Here is a 16752-nt window from a genome sequence, read left to right as displayed (position 1 = left end):
TGATGGAGGTTGCTCCCCCAATGAAAAACACGCTACAGTGTTAGGGGTTGAGCAGCTCCCCCAGATTTGCCACTATATTTCAGTGTTTTTGTCTTGTTTTATATGTAGTGTATGTGCCTTTACCTGGCATTCAAACACTCTCCTTTGCACCTGGTAACCTCCATCACACAGTCTTGCTTTGTTCACATTGCATTAGTTGTCCTGCTATGCGGTTGTGTGGAAGCTTGGCTGTGAGCTGGATTACATCACCTTCAGACCTTGTTCACACCATAGGTAGCTTAGTGGTAGGACCCCTTGCCATGCTGAGTGACCGTGACGTGGTGCATGATGGGCTCCGATATTTTCCTGACAGGAATATATTGGCAAAAGTCTCAGCTTTTAATATCTGCATTTATGACTAGCCAGTATAATCAGTGGCATATCCGTTTGGTGCATTTCTTCTGTAATTTATATGATTGAATTTCAGGTCTCTAGGATTGTGGATTCTCGTGTTGTCCGCGGTTCTCTCCAGTACCTCGTTCATTGGGAGGGTTATGGTCCTGAGGAGAGGATGTGGGTCCCAGTGACAGACATTAAGGCCACTCGTCTCATCAGGGCTTTCCATAGATCCCATCCTGAGAAGGTGGGCTCTGAGTGTCCGGAGTCCACTCGTAAAAGGAGGGGTACTGTCACCACCAGACATCTGAGAAGCTCTGACAGATGCCTTTCAGAACCTCCTCCTTGAGCTTCCTTTGTTTTGCTTTCAGTTCCTCATCTCGTTAGCCTCTCTCAGCTGTCATGTAGTTGTACTGATTGCATCCCTTTAAATTCCTCCCCATAGTGCATCAGTGTGCGGTTTATATTTCTTCCTGGAGTGTGTGTGCATGCTGATCCTACTTCCCAGTCTTCTACAAGATCAGTGTTGTGCATTCATTTGTGTTTTTCTGTTTGCTGGATTCCAGGTGACCCTGACTCCCTCCGTATCTAGTGTAGGGAGCCGGTGGTCGTGTCCCCTCACTATTATAGGGTGTTCAGGTGGTTTACAGTCGAGGTACGAGGATATGCGATCATCTACCATTGGGATTTTCGCATAGGCTGAGCAGTCAGGGAGAGTGCCAGGTCTGATGCAGGGGTCTCCCTTTTTGTCCCTTAGTTTTGGATCCAGTGAGTCGTATATTCATTTTGTGTTGTCTTGTTTCCTGTACACCTTCCGTGACACTTTGTGCGATGCAGAAAAGGTGAACAGATGGACTCTACATGCCTGGTTCCCACCGTGAAGCATGGAGGAGGAGGCGTGATGGTGTGGGGGTGCTTTACTGATGACACTGTTGGAGATTTATTCGAAATTGAAGGCATACTGAACCAGCATGGCTACCACAGCATCTTGCAGCGGCATGCTATACCATCCGGTTTGCGTTTAGTTGAACCATCATTTATTTTTCAACAGGACAATGACCCTAAATACACCTCCAGGCTGTGTAAGGGCTATTTGACCATGAAGGAGAGTGATGGGGTGCTGCGCCAGATGACCTGGCCTCCACAGTCACCGGACCTGAACCCAATCGAGATGGTTTGGGGTGAGCTGGACCGCAGAGTAAAGGCAAAAGGGCCAACAAGTGCTAAGCATCTCTGGGAACTCCTTCAAGACTGTTGGAAGACCATTTCAGGTGACTACCTCTTAAAGCTCATCAAGAGAATGCCAAGAGAGTGCAAAGCAGTATTCAAAGCAAAAGGTGGCTACTTTGAAGAACCTAGATATGACATATTTTCTGTTGTTTCACACTTTTTTGTTATGTATATAATTCCACATGTGTTAATTCATAGTTTTGATGCCTTCAGTGTGAATCTACAATTTTCATAGTCATGAAAATAAAGAAAACTCTTTGAATGAGAAGGTGTGTCCAAACTTTTGGTCTGTACTGTATATATAGGAATATATTATCTAATTATGTGGGAATTGGGTATGTAGGTATGTGTATATAACACTTGAGTTTAGTATGTTTGCATGGAATCAAGCATTATCATCTATGAAATTGTATTATTATCACATCACGGGGAGCACTCTTTTTTTTCACTGTCACTTGTCACTGTTCACTCCTTTGCACACGCTTTCTGATTTTCACTCATCGGTTTACACTTCACTTTTACAATAATTAAGGACGTAGCCTGGTCGTTTCTATACTAATTTCTAATGATGAGATTTGATAGACTATGCATTTTATGCTGGGTATATACTGTGGTACCTTGGAGTAATACATGGTCCATAATTGATACCTTTGTAAAGATTCCTCTACTCGTAGGCTATACGCTGCATTCCACTGTTGAGTTACTTGGAGCGCAGCGTGCGCTGACGATGCAGTGGGAGGAGTTGAGGCACTCCGTGTCGTCCGCACATTCGTCCGGCTGCATATGACGACGTGTGCGCTCCATGCGGGAGCGCACAGCATCACTTCCAGTCTGGAACTGGCAGCAAGAAACTCTTTGGTCTGCATATTCTCAGGTGGGGCACATGTATTTGATGAGGGTGGGTATATATGGGTAGGGAGGGAATAGTACAATTAGCACTACCCCCTGATGAAGCATTAAGTGAAACGCGCGTCGGGACCAGGAAAAAATAGACTTCATTTACAGGTACGTTCATGTGTTATGTAGAGATTCTGGAGGTTTGGCATATTATCCATCCGCAGTTTAGCACTTGGCACTTTATGTGATGATCACATGATATCTTGTGCGGTGACCCCACATCTTTATTTATGTATGATTTATATTTAGGCATTGATACTGTTTGTTATCTCCTGTGTGGGAATTTGTTTGCCTCATGTGTAATTAACTGTGTTTTATGTAATATGTATGAATAAAGATAATTTATTATTTCCTATCCGGACTGGCCGTCTTTGGTGTTTGTAATTGGGGTAATATCCGGATGATATTGATCTTTTTCCCCCACATATATTGGTGTTTATCTCCATTTTAATGAGTTGCTAAAGAATTGGAATCTTATCCTGGCGTGGAATCCTTTATTTTTCAGCTGACAATCTAATGTGTATGGTTAGCCACCAGCTGAATTTCAACACTCGATCCTTTTGTTCTTGTGGGAGATAAGCCAACACATACACAATCAGCGGAATTAGGTGTGCATGTGTACAAGTAAGTCAGCGGAGATGGCTGTCAGCCAGCCAACTTACAGCCTAGGAGAACCATAACACATTTTCATTGGTGTTAAGTTGCATTTACAAGAGCCAATAATCGTCCAGATTGTCGGGAATGACCGTTCCTGCGAATGGTCATTTTTGACAATCTGCCCATGTAAATATGCTGCCAATCACCCGATGAACAAGCAAAACACTCATTAATCAGGTGATCCTGTTGTTCATGCAGGCACCACCGATCATAGTTTCAGGGCAGCAGATCGTGTGGTCTAAACAGCGATCTGCTGCCCAGAAACAATGATTCTGTATGGGGACAAGGGATCGCTCATACTGTGAAGGAGATCACTGCATGTAAATACAGAGGTCTTCAGTGAACTAGCAGCCGACAATTTACTTCCCGACAATTAGCTGCATAATCGTTCCATTTAAATCTACCTTTAGACTTCAAAAAGTTAGTTTGAGTGCTTTATGGCACCTTCAGTTTCTTGCTTATCAGGGCATTACAATAGGGGACACAGAGGATGCATTACAACCTGGGCTCTGCTGCCTGGAGGGCCGAAAAGATCCTTTTGCCCATATGAGGTGAACAGTACTATGAATTACACTGATTTCTTGGGGGCCCTATTACTAATTTTGAATCTGACCCAATATAGTCAATTTAAACACCTGCTTAATATTACATTTTATCAATGCCTAAGTGCACTTTTCCTCAGGTTCTAAAATATTGCTCCACTGGTACTTTTCTGTGGCTTCATAAGTCTGATCATGCATGAGACCATCAGTAATGTCCTATAAGTCCTTCAGGCTGCTGCATGTTGTTCCAAAAGTAAATGTTCTTTACAATGTCCAATACTATACTAATATTCATTAAATACCTTTTTGCATCCTGATGCTTTGATGTTCCAGGTTTAGTGTCTATCCACTTCTCTATGACAGTCTTGTCTAGTCGGCAAATCTTTCGTAAGTTATCAGTCAATAGAGTAATAGTATGGGTCTACAAGAGAAAATAGGAGGTTAAAGGGATTTTCAGGGCTCCAGATATTAATGAACTGAGAACAGTTGGTTGTTGTGGGGTACTGGATGTTGAACCCCCAACAATTTGATATTAATTACCTATCCTGAGGATAATTGATTAATATCTGGATCCCAGAAAAACCCTATAAGTTAAACATTGTATGTCAATGGTTGAAGCAAAAGAAAGTAAAATAATTTTTGGTTCCCAAATCACACAAAGTCAAGGTTTGAGCAGAAGTCACAAATGCAGCTACTACAATCTGCATTTTTATTTTGTTGGCAAACCATCAATAAAGTGTGTTAGGGCAACTTTATCTAGGTCTATCAAGAATACAATAAAGCTGTGATATTCCATTTTTCCACCTACTATTATCACAAGGATTGCCTTTCAGATAACATTTTCCCTTCACAGAGGCAGTAAACTGACAATGGGGTTACCTTTCTATATAGGAGGTTTCATCCTTTGTGTTTGTGACTGCTGCAAAAGGACTATGGGGGTCATTTATCATTTGAGATAGTTTTCATATCACTTTTAAGTCTGGTTAACATTGTGTGCTTGCACCAAAATTATGAAATGTTGCATAGTTTTCATGTATTTGGTGCAACACACTGTGATATATGACTTAGGTCTCATGCACACAACAGTATGTATTTTGCGGTATGTTTTCCACAGACCCATTGTTCCATTTTTGCTTTCCGTTCCATAATTCCGCAAAAACTGTCCGTATGGCTTCAGTATGCTATCTGTAGGTGTTAACTTTTGACTATTCCCATTTTTCACACCACCTATATATCTTGTTTGTGTCATATCCCAACTCCATTTTGTACAGCGTTTTACAGCATTGAGAGCATTGCTTGAATCCGGTGTCTTGCAAGCATTGGTTTCTGACTATTGCTTTCTGTTGTATCATGGCTGACAACTCTGAGGAAAAGATTATCCTGTGCTGGCTGTATTCTGTGCGATAATGACAGCAGCCAACTACTGTATGCTGGACAAAGAACCGAGGAGGAGGCATTGGGTGCACCCTATTGTCTCATAGTGGCACAGGAAGTGCCACTTGCACAAGCTGTACATGGATCTGCAACAGCATCCTAAATAATTTCATGGGTGTTGTCGTATGTCTGTGAGCAGTTTTGACATTTTGTTGCAAAGAGAAAAAAAGTTTTGGAGACGGAATAGTCTGTACAAATGTACAAAAAAAGGGGGGTTGAGGGAAAGTGGAATGAATAAGGCGCCAAGGGATAACCACAAATTGGTGTGAAGAGAGGACAGAAGTGAGAGGAATGTATATAGGGTGGAGAAAAATAGGCAGCTCCCCAAAGACCCCCTAGAAAAAAGGGGGAAATTCAGTACCAACTAGTGGACTGAGGTTAGAATAAACCGCATCGGAGCTGATGTGGTTTACTTCCTGTCCGGTGCGTTCCACAGTGGAACGCATCGGAGCGTTCTTTCCCTGGTTAAGTCCCGTACTAATAGTAGCCTCAGCCTATGCGCTCACAAATTGAAGCACATCGGCACATGAACATTTAGAAGCACATCTCCATCCATTTTAAGCGCAACATTGCGCTCTATAATGTTACACAGACTAGGGAAACCTCTGCGTTCCACGGTGGAACGCAAGGCATGTTCACTTCCGGTCCCCCTTCTTTTCTTTGGTTTCTGGGGATAGCTACATAAATATTGTCTATTTATGAATAAATTGGACATTCTGTGTAAAGAGCGAATAAGAATCTTTTGAACGGATTGGTTTTTTCATTATAATTAGTGGATGAAACAATGGACAGGAAATGACCCAATTTTTTGGCCTTTTCTCCCCTCCCCTAAGGAGGACAACCCCATACCATGTGTTTGTATTCCCCTATATAAGTTTGTGTCTTTCTGTTATATGTATATGCTCTTGAAAAAGGGATTTATTCCCGAAACGCGTCGAGCTGAATCAATAAAAGACTTCCTATATACATTGGAGCCCCAGTGTCATCCTTTTGGGGACCAGGAAGTTACTACTACATCATTTGAAGTGACCTCGGCGGGGGAGGTTGAGGTATAGGTGTCTTGAGCTTTATCCTATGCCCTCCTCCCCGGTGAAGTAAGTACAACCTTTTGCCAAGATAACAATAGTGTATTCCACTATAACTGTACAATTTTATTAATAGTACTGGAGTCAATGTGGCGCCCCCTGGGTTTCATCAGGACACCTGAGATACCCGGCTCACCAGCAATTTTATTGACATTTTGTTAGCAGTTCTGCGTGCTGGCCTCACATACCTGAACAGAAATATGAGGAGCTGCATTTCACCAGAGTAATGGCTCATCATGACGCTGAGTTAAGTTTTAATTCTGTCAAATTTATATTTGTCATTATATATTATATATTTGTCAAATATATGTGTGTGTATGCAGCATGTTTTAATGTTATTTTATCTTTTTGTCTTGTTATGTTACATAGTTACATAGTTACATAGTTAATACGGTTGAAAAAAGACATACGTCCATCAAGTTCAAACAAGGGATAGGTGGAGAAGCGAATCCCAGAAGGAAGTGAGACTCTTCACTTCTACACTTTTTCATTAGCATTAATGTTTTTTACTTTAAAAAATTCATCTAAACCCTTTTTGAAACTGTCCACTGTTCCTGCTGTGACCACGTCCTGAGGAAGTCTATTCCACAGCTTCACAGTTCTTACAGTAAAGAAGCTTTGACGTTTCTGGAGACTGAACTTTTTCCTCTCCAATCAGTGCCCCCTTGTCTTTTACATGGAACAGTTTATCACCGTATTTTTTGTATGGCCCATTTATATATTTGTATAGGTTAATCATGCCCCCCCCTTAGACGTCTCTACTCAAGACTAAATAAATTCAATTATTTTAATCTTTCTTCATAACTAAGACCCTTCATGCCCCTTATCAGTTTAGTCGCTCTCCTTTGTACTTTTTCCAGCTCCACAGCAGCCTTTCTATGGACTGGTGCCCAGAACTGAACTGCACATTGCACATGAGGCCACACCAGCGCTTTGTAAAGTGATAATATTACATCTCTGCCCCGCGAGTCCATGCCTCGTTTAATGCATGACAATATCCTGGTGGCCTTAGAAGCAGCTGATTGACATTGTATGCTGTAATTTAATCTACCATCCACAAGGACACCCAAATCCTTCTCTATGCTTATGCGTTTTAGATTTCTGGCAACTGGTAATTCATTTATATTTGTAATATTTTTTTAAATACATGCAGTATTGTTAATGTAATATATATATATATATATATATATATATATGTATATATAATTATTTTTTATTTATTTTTTATGTTGCTTTCTTAGCATGTTTTTTAATGTTATTTTATCTTTTTGTCTTGTTATGTTTTTTCGATTTTCTGGCAACTGGGAATTCATTTGCTTCGCTGCATTTTCAGTTCCTGCTGTGAGTCTCAAAGATTTATGGAATTGTTTGTCAAACACGTCAATTGATTTGGCTGCGACTCCGAGAAGTGGTGATGCCAGAGCCCAAGGCTGAGGATTGGATCCAAATTGCTGAGAGCTTTCATCTTCATGCGCAGTTCCGAAACTGCTCAGGAGCAATGGATGGCAAACACATACGTGTTAAGAAGCCTCCTCACTCTGGGTCCTTGTACTACAATATAAATAATTCTTTTCTTTAGTGCTGTTGGCTTTGGCAGACACTACTTATAAGTTCATAATTGTTGATAATTTTTTTTTTTATAAATATATAACAAGAAATTACATGTATTATGATGTGTGTTGTATGTAGTTTGTGTAAATTTGCCCAAATTGTGGTGATTTTAGCAATGTGATACTCCAGGTATGTGGAACCTGCAACAGCTGTTGCCAAACTACAAATCCCATCATGGCCAGACAGCTGACAGCTATTAGTCTTCAGCAGGTCATGGTGGGAGTTGTAGTTTAACAGTAGCTGGGGGGTTTCAGGTTGCCCATCCCTGAAATACTATAAGAACTGACACTTGAAGGAACTGTCCAAGGCACCAGGAGTATATAGGCACTCTGTTTGAATGAGGTACCATAAAATTATGTTTTGTATTTGGACTTTTGCTTTTAATACATGGTCTAACATCTAATAAAATTTACAATTAAATTGTTTCCAAATCTATTTTCATCTATAACTGTCTACTATTTTTGTTTTTTTAAAGGCAAAGGCATGTATAGTATATAAATGTTCACATTATTGAAATAAAGATGAAACATATTTACACGTCTACTTATTTTAATTTAAAAGCAATTAAAAAATAAAAGTTGGATTATGTTTTAGCCCAAACAAATAAATTATAAATCAAATAATTTCCTGCTGAAAGGGCAAGGTGCATGGCCTGGGTGAGCACCCACATTACCTTTTGGGTGGTATGGTTGGCATGGGCCAGGATAGGGCTGTTGGAAGCCATGTTCCCATTCCTATGAATACAGGGGCTAGGAATAAGTGGCTTGCCATGGATGGTGGGTTGTGAAGCTTGCTCCTGGTTGAGGATCCATTCTCAACCCCACAGCCCGCTGCTTTATTTTGTCCAGAAATCTGTGTAGTTTCACTTGATCGAGTGGTGAGTCCATTATAGCAGCAACTGAGGCCATTGCACTGACATACAACCTAAGTTTGATTTCTTACTTTGATTTCTTCTCTGGCTCGGATACTGTAACATTTCCAAATCTAGGCTTGTTAGAGTATCTGACCCAGAGACAAGTGTGGCCCTAGCCCCCCTGTCGTAGGGGTTGTGGACTGGGTCCATGGCTGACTCCTCCTCCGGATGACGTTCTTGAATATCTTGCTCCTGTCTGCTTGCCTCAACATCTGGCAAAACTGGACAAGGGGATTCCTGACTCTGAGCAGCTTGTTCGTCTTTGGATGGGCTATTGTTATTATAAAATATAAGCTGCACTACCATTCTACTCACAGAAAGTAGAGTATATACTAAAGGCCTCAGATCCAGAATGGGTTTAAGAAATTGGAGCTGCCTGGGGTACATGTATTGCTGTTTTCTCGAGCCACCATCACCGCTTTGGCCGTGTGTAGCACAAAGTTCCCGTCGAAATTGATCCCGGCAAGATTGCCATTGGTTCTTCAATTTAAGGACTGTGAAAACACAACAGAAAAAAAAAAAATACATATATTTTTCAGTTTCAATATTTACAATACTATTATAAGACATTTCACATTTGTGAAACATGTATACAAGTGAAAAATTACTTTAATCATGTATATGTAACATCAATGTCTCTTAAATGATGTATATGTGACTATTACATAGCTATATAATAAATTTGACATCATAAAACAAGTGCACCAAAATGCACTATATCAGGGATGGCCAACCTGCGGCCCTGCAGCTGCTATCGAACTACAACTCCCACCATGGCCTGCTTTAGGCTGATAGTTGTAGTCAGCTGTAGTCAGTCAGGGCATGGTGGGAGTTGGAGTTTGGCAACAGCTGGAGAGCCACAGATTGAGCATCCCGGCAGTATATCAAAAGTCAAAAATTCAAACCTAATTAATTTATAGATACTTGTCCCATGCAAGGCTCACTTTTGTGTGTATTTCCCAAAAATGATGTCACCCATGATGCAAGGGAGTTGGTGACGGTTGCAGCTGTACAACACCCTCGCAGGATGTTTGGTCCCACATAACAGGGAAATGTAATGGCCATCGTGGACGGGTTAGGAGTGACACGGGTGCTGGGGACCGGGTAGGTATCTTCAATAGCTGGGGCACAGCCATTGTGGGGGCATTTTGATCAACATGTCTAGGCCCTTATTCCCCTATAGCTATGCAACTGCCTCAATGGTAAAAAGCACATTGTCAAAAACATATGGGGTCATTTATCAAACTGGTGTAAAGTAGAACTGGCTTACTTGCTGATGGCAACCAATCAGATTTCTTTGTTGACAGCTACTGTCAATCTGATTGGTCGCTATGGGCAACTAAGCCAGTTCTACTTTACACTAGTTTGATAAATGACCCCAATAATATTCATCATGGGTGGTCTTACCTAGATCAGCCTGCTTTTTTTGGTCGCCGTTCTCCCACTCTCATGGCAGCATTGTGCGTGACACCTCCTCCCAGGTCGGATTCTTTGCTACATGGTCCTGGTAGCTGTCTGTCCGTGTGTTCCATATTTGTGGGTACTCCTGTATGAGGCAAATCAGTCGTTCCATTGACTTGAATTAAGCCACGGAACGTGATTTGCGGACAATAGTAGGCATGAGGAAATACGTAAACGGAATGCACACTAAGTAATTTCCGTTTTTTTGCGGACCCATTGAAATGAATGGACCCACATACAGTCCGCAAAAACAAAAACAAATGGAGATGGAAAGATAATACGTTTGTGTGCATGAGCCCTTAGTCCTAAAAAATACACCAGAGGGCTGCCTCGTGCAGGATGCAACTTTTTTCCGACTTTTCATTGACATTTCAAATGTCACAGACAGTAAATGTGATATAATCCAGGTCTAATTTCACTTTTAACGTAGACCACAGTAAAAAAAAAAGTTTCGAGGATCACGAGATGTCCAAAAATGTCGCAGTTGCCATGGAAATGCTGCAATTGCCATGATTTGTGACTTTTTTGCACCACAAAACTGACATGTCTGATTTCAGAAATAACCTCTTATGTTTTTTTTATATAATTTTTAATGGTACTGTCAAAATGAAAAATAGCCACAAATTCTAAAGTGAGTGTTTTGTATGAATATTCATATATATATTTTTTTTAAACTGCTCTGAAGAGAAATCTAGCATGATAAAACGATTCTAAATTGGTCACTTCTAAAAAGATCCATAAAGTTTAGATTCACATGCTACACATTTCAGATGAACACATGCCATGATGAAGGACAGCATGCGTTCGTCTGAAATGCATAGCATGTGAATCTGCATTTTATGGATCTTTTTAGAAGTGACCAATTTCTCTTATCAGTATTGGACCGTCTCCATGCACCATTACATTTTCCCGGGATTTGAACTTTGCAAAGTGGTTTAGTGGTGAGCTATATGACCTTCCCGAAGCCTTGATCAATAAAAAATACCCCTTTTTGATGGAAGTGTTCCTTTAAATCTGTTAAATTGTTCAAGCAAGGGTTTTTGATGAGAAACTAAGCATAAGGGGGCACAATCTGAAATTAGTTGGGAAGAAGATCAAAATAAATGAGAGAAAAGATTATTCTACTAAAGTAGTAGTAGATGACTACTGGACAGTTCTCATGAGATCTGGGGCATCTAGAAAACTTCTCTTCACTGGCTGTAAGGATCATTATTATAGAAATGTCCAACAGATTCTAGACACAAATCGATTATTGGTTGTTTGAAAAAAAAATCCTTCCATGCAAATGTACTAGGTCTGCAATGTTTACTGACTCATTAAATAGCCTCATCAAACCTGTGGTTGCAGAGTGGAGGTTGCAAAGCTGACATTGTTCCCAGCAAAGATCTGCTTTAAAGAAATGTCCTTGAGGTCTGGGAAAAAAAAGACTACATGAGTAAACTTTCATATAAACCTTCTAATGCATTTGTTTAAAATTGGGCAGCTAGTTATCTAACCCCTTTAATGGAGTATTCTGGTTAGAACAAGTGATCCCTTATACACTGAGGTTAGAGAACTTGTTCTAACTGAAAAAAAAATCTTTAAGGATGCCAACTGCTTTGACCATCAAGATGACCTCCCAAGTGTAACTTTGTAATGTTTTTACAAATCTGATTGATTCTGACATTGTTTTATTCTTGAAACCATGCGGTTCATTTACAAAACAGTTATGCCAGTTTTCTGGAGTAGAAAAGGTGAAAATTTTGGAGTTTCTAAACAAAATGGGTGGAGCTTAGTAGAAGGAGCAGGGTCTCCACAGCCATATACATTTAATATTATTTATGCCAAAAAGTAGCATAAATTATAACTGAAATCTATGCCAGTTCAAGGGATATGAGTACTTTTTCAATGCACTGTAGTTATGCCACACAAATTAGTAACCAAATAAGTTCCACAATATGTATTTTATGATTATACAAGGACTTTTAGATTTTGATGAGAACATTATGAAGTGTACCACGGACGTACTAAAGTCGCAAGTTCCAACATGACCTAAGGCAGGGTTTCTCAACTCCGGTTCTCGGGACCCACCTACCAGTCATGTTTTCAGGATTTCCTTAGTATTGAGCATGTGATATAATTAGTGTCCATGCATCAGGACTCACCACAGGTATTCATTCTGTGGGATATTCTAAAATCCTGACCAGTAGGTGGGTCCCGAGGACCGGAGTTGAGAAACCCTGACCTGAGGTATAATGTCTGATACAGTAGATAACCATTTTTAACCCCATAGTGAAACATTGAGGTCATTTGAGTAAGGGTAATGCTGCAGTGTTACACCAGCTCTCCAACTACCAAATGTCACTGTGGAGCTCTAGCCTTAGTATCCTACAAAACCTGATCATTAAACTGAAAACATTGTACCTTTTGAAGTGAACACAATGTCAGGTTCCAATGGGACTTCTGGTAGATGATCATCTAGTTTCACTTGTATTCCATGACCAAAGGATACAATTTGATTAGACGTGAGAACATATAGAAGTGTGTGATAGCTGGAAACACAAAACAGTACTATTGAACAAAATCCTCTACAGACATTGGGGGAGATTTATCAAAACTGGTGTAAAAAAAAATGACTAAGGCCTAATTCACATCTTCGTTTCAGAGATCTAGGTGCTGGATCCAGCGCAAATGTCGGCTGGACAAAAAACCATTGCATGCTACTGACTCAGCATTGATGCTGTAAATTGGCCGGATCACTGCCAGGCCTCATTGCAATCAATTGGGATCCGTCGATGAAGTAGAGGATCTGGCAGGCCGTTCCAGCACAGAGCAAAACGGAGATGTGAATGAGGTCTTAGTTGCCCCCAGTAACCAATCAGATTGATTCTTTCATTTTCCAGAGTAGCTCTAAAAAAATGAAAGGTGGAATCTGATTGGCTGCTATGGGCAACTAAGCCAAGGTTTATGACAGGAAATGAATGCATTACTTTGGTCCGTGTCTCATAGAACAGTTACGTGGAGAACACTGGAGACAGGTCGCTGTGTCCATATTCTACGCGGAAATATGGATCTACTGCCAAATTAAAAACTGTCTGTGTGGTGTGACTGTTTTTATACAGAAGTTTGAAAATGCCACAACAGGGTCTTTCATCAATTTGGCCCCAACTACAAAATAGGGCTACTTTTAGTATTTTGTCCAAGGCCACTTTAAGTTCCCAGTGCACCCCTGTGCCACAATACTACAGAAAACTACATGTGCATCCAGTGAAACAAACTCAACTAGGGTCAGCTGTGGATTTTCATATTTGTTGTGGATTATTTTCAGAATTGCTGGTGCACTGGATTTCATGAGCTTCATGAGCTGATATTCATGAGCTTCCAGCTCTCCCTGCATCTCACCACTGATTGTAGTAGAAAAAAAACTGTCAGTCAGCGGCAGGGACAGACAATATTCGAATTCGCAATATTTTGTGAATATTTGGTAGAATAATCGTTATATATTCGCGAATTCGAGATTATTTTCTTGATCGCGAAAAATCAGCAATGTAATATTTGTGTAATGCGCGTGAAATATAGGCGTGGGTCACTATAGCTACATTTTTCAAGCTGCAAATATTTTGGCGCAATACATGCAACTTCATATTTTAACAGGTCTGACTACTTATTAGTGATTGGAGCACTAAGTTTTGTTGTGAACTTGTGACATCACAGCACTATGTATGTATGCATGTATGTATGTAGCATACATACATACAGCACTATGTACAGTCGTGGCCAAAAGTTTTGAGAATGACACAAATATTAGTTTTCACAAAGTTTGCTGCTAAACTGCTTTTAGATCTTTGTTTCAGTTGTTTCTGTGATGTAGTGAAATATAATTACATGCACTTCATACGTTTCAAAGGCTTTTATCGACAATTACATGACATTTATGTAAGAGGCAGCCCTGATCATCCAGCAACATTTCCAACACATATACATATAGCAGACTGTCATGTTTCCCTCCAGCCACCAGAGGCCACTGTGGCTGAGTAGGACAGTGAGAGGAGTTGTTTCCAGAGGACAAGGAGTTAAGTGTTTTTCCCGGGCTGAGCAGAGAGCCTGGGCTGAAGGTGTCTGAGTACACAGGAAGAAGGACGCTGTGCACTGAGAGGGAGATCCACAGGGAAGATTAGAGTGATTGCTCCCTGCCTGCTGACACAGTATCTGGGACATTAGAGTGTGTTTGCTCTCTGACTGAGCTGATGTGTCCTGGTGTAGAAGAGAGACTGCTGTAGTGTGAGGCACTTACCAGAGGAACTGTGAGTGAATTCCAGGCCCTGCCTGATTACACGTCCAGAGCTGCTGATTATCTCTAACCAGAGTTACAGAGACTACAAAGAGAGGCCAGAGCTGAGCCACGCTGAAGCAAGCAAGCAAGCAACCAGATCGGGACCCAGACTGTACCTGCCTGCATGTGCGGACACCGAACTGTGAGTGCACTGATGCTAACCTGAGCTAGGGCATAGTGGAATAGGATTTAGTTTAGTGCACCGTAGAAGTGCACCCCGGGTAGCGGGGACAGATAGCACTACCTAGAAGAGAGTAGCCTGCTATTGTCTGTACTTGTGTGTGTGATTCATTTGTGTTCTTTATGCAAACTTCCATTATCTTTATTGTGAATTCCCAAGCTGTTCATATTGTAAATCTGCTTCTCCGGCAGTTAGAGTTCTCTTTTAATAAAGCCGGTTTCTACTTCAGCCTCCTTGTCTGCTGCACTGTACTTGAGTCCTGCTCTACGGTCTCTTCCTCTGCTGACCGTTACAAGTGGCGCTGCGAGCAGGGTACAGTCACAGAGATGGAGGCGGCTGAAGGCAATGTGCATGATGTTAATGTGAGTACCTCAGGCAATGGTGGAACCCTTGCAAAGGCCCTTCCTATTGGCACGTTGTTCAACTTGCTACCCAAATTTGATGGCCAGAACATGACACTGTCAGACTGGGTGACAAGGTTACAGAGTGCTGTTAGGATTTACAATGTCAGCCCAGAACTACAAGTAGAAATTGCTTTGGCCGCTCTCGAGGGTGAGGCCCGAAGAAATGTTCTCCTACAACCAGAAGCCACGCGCAATACATTGCAAGAGATGGTGAGATTCCTGGAAGAAATATATGGGGAAACAGCCAGCGCAGGGCACCTCCGGGCGAAGTTTTTTTACCGGATTCAACGGGAAGACGAAGGTGTCTCTCAGTACGCTACAGCCCTACAGGAAGTGTTGGCCGAGGTACAAAAAAAAGAGGCAGATGGGGTTACTGGCATGGGACCCATAGACCGGATACTGCGGGAACAATTTATTCTGGGGCTCTACAGCAATCCCCTGAAACAGGCTCTGCGGGAACGAGTCAGAGTAGACCCTACCCTAACCTTTCGACAAATTTTGGCAGAGGCCGTGACGCGAAACAAAGAAGACGGCTATGCTTCTGGAGTAATACGGACCCAGACCGTTACACCCCCCGGGGTTACGAGAAATGAGGAAGCCCTGGTCAGAGTGGTACAAGACTTGCAGAGCTCCCTGAGTGCCATGCACGAAAAGTTGACACACCTGGAGAAACGGATAGAGTCGTGCCATACTACTGAGGCTGCCTATCTAGCCCGACAACAAACCTATCAGGCGACTCCGTGGGTTCCTACACCCGAATGCCCTTATGCTAGTTTACCATACCATCAAGCCCCTCATTACCCTTCAGTGGGGCCATCCAGCCAAGCTCTGAGGGCACCTCCCACTCGCAGGCAAAAAGTGGGCCGTCAAGGGGCACAGTGTTGGCGGTGTGGAGATCTAGGACATTTCGCCAGAGAGTGTCGGAATAATCCAGCTGGACGCCAAGAGCCGCCGTTAAACTACCGACCCCTGCAGTAGTGGGGCGTACTGCAGGGGAGGTGGAGAGCCAAGTTACCCAGCAAAGCTCCGAACACCTGGTCGCAGGGTGCCCCACTATACGAGCTGAGTTCGAAGGTGTTCCTGTCGACTGCTTAGTGGATACTGGGTCTCAGGTGACAACTATGCCCGAGTCATTCTTCTACCGTTACTTTCAAGCGCTGGCCAAGCCAGAACGAGAGACACTGGTCCGGGTTACAGCGGCTAACCAACAGCAGATTCCTGTCACAGGGGTCGTGTGGATGAATGTACGGCTATGTGGACAGGAAGTGGGGCGGAAAGGTATCTTGTTGGTCCCCGAAACGTTCAAAGAAGATGTGCCGGTGATAATGGGCATGAATATCCTGCGAGAATTGGATCAGATCATGTTCACCAAACGGGGGCCGGGTTACTGGAAACAAGCCACCTCGCACAAACCTACCCAGAAAGCATTTCAACGGCTAATCCGTTTTTGTGGAACACAGAAAAGTGTACCAGCACACCAGGCGGTGGGAACGATCCGAGCGCCAGGAAAGGCTACCTTCACCCTTCCCCCTGGTCGGGAGACCGTGCTGACGTTACCCGTGGGAACTTTCCGTAATCTTGAAGGCATGGAGGTGTTCGTTGAACCAACAGGCCTAGGAGAGCTGGGTCAGAACGTCCTGGTGGCCCGGA

At 42.2% G+C, this 16752-nt stretch overlaps 1 protein-coding gene across 3 annotated transcripts in view; it reads right to left on the bottom strand.

The window, feature by feature from the left end:
* The window catches only part of LOC122944730 (probable E3 ubiquitin-protein ligase HERC6), a 115411-nt gene that overhangs the window by 55119 nt on the left and 43540 nt on the right, over window positions 1–16752 (bottom strand). For all 3 annotated transcript variants that reach the window (XM_044303325.1, XM_044303317.1, XM_044303309.1), the window contains exons 7-9: window positions 12609–12736; window positions 11541–11617; window positions 4004–4122 (exon numbers count right to left, since the gene is read on the bottom strand). In XM_044303325.1, coding sequence (XP_044159260.1) covers window positions 4004–4122; window positions 11541–11617; window positions 12609–12736 — 324 coding nt within the window. The remainder of the gene's footprint in view (window positions 1–4003; window positions 4123–11540; window positions 11618–12608; window positions 12737–16752) is intronic.

This window comes from Bufo gargarizans, chromosome 1 (assembly GCF_014858855.1).
Source record: "Bufo gargarizans isolate SCDJY-AF-19 chromosome 1, ASM1485885v1, whole genome shotgun sequence".
NCBI classification, from domain to species: domain Eukaryota; kingdom Metazoa; phylum Chordata; class Amphibia; order Anura; family Bufonidae; genus Bufo; species Bufo gargarizans.
Note: the sequence above shows the minus strand (reverse complement) of the source record. Positions and strands in the feature narration are given on the sequence as shown.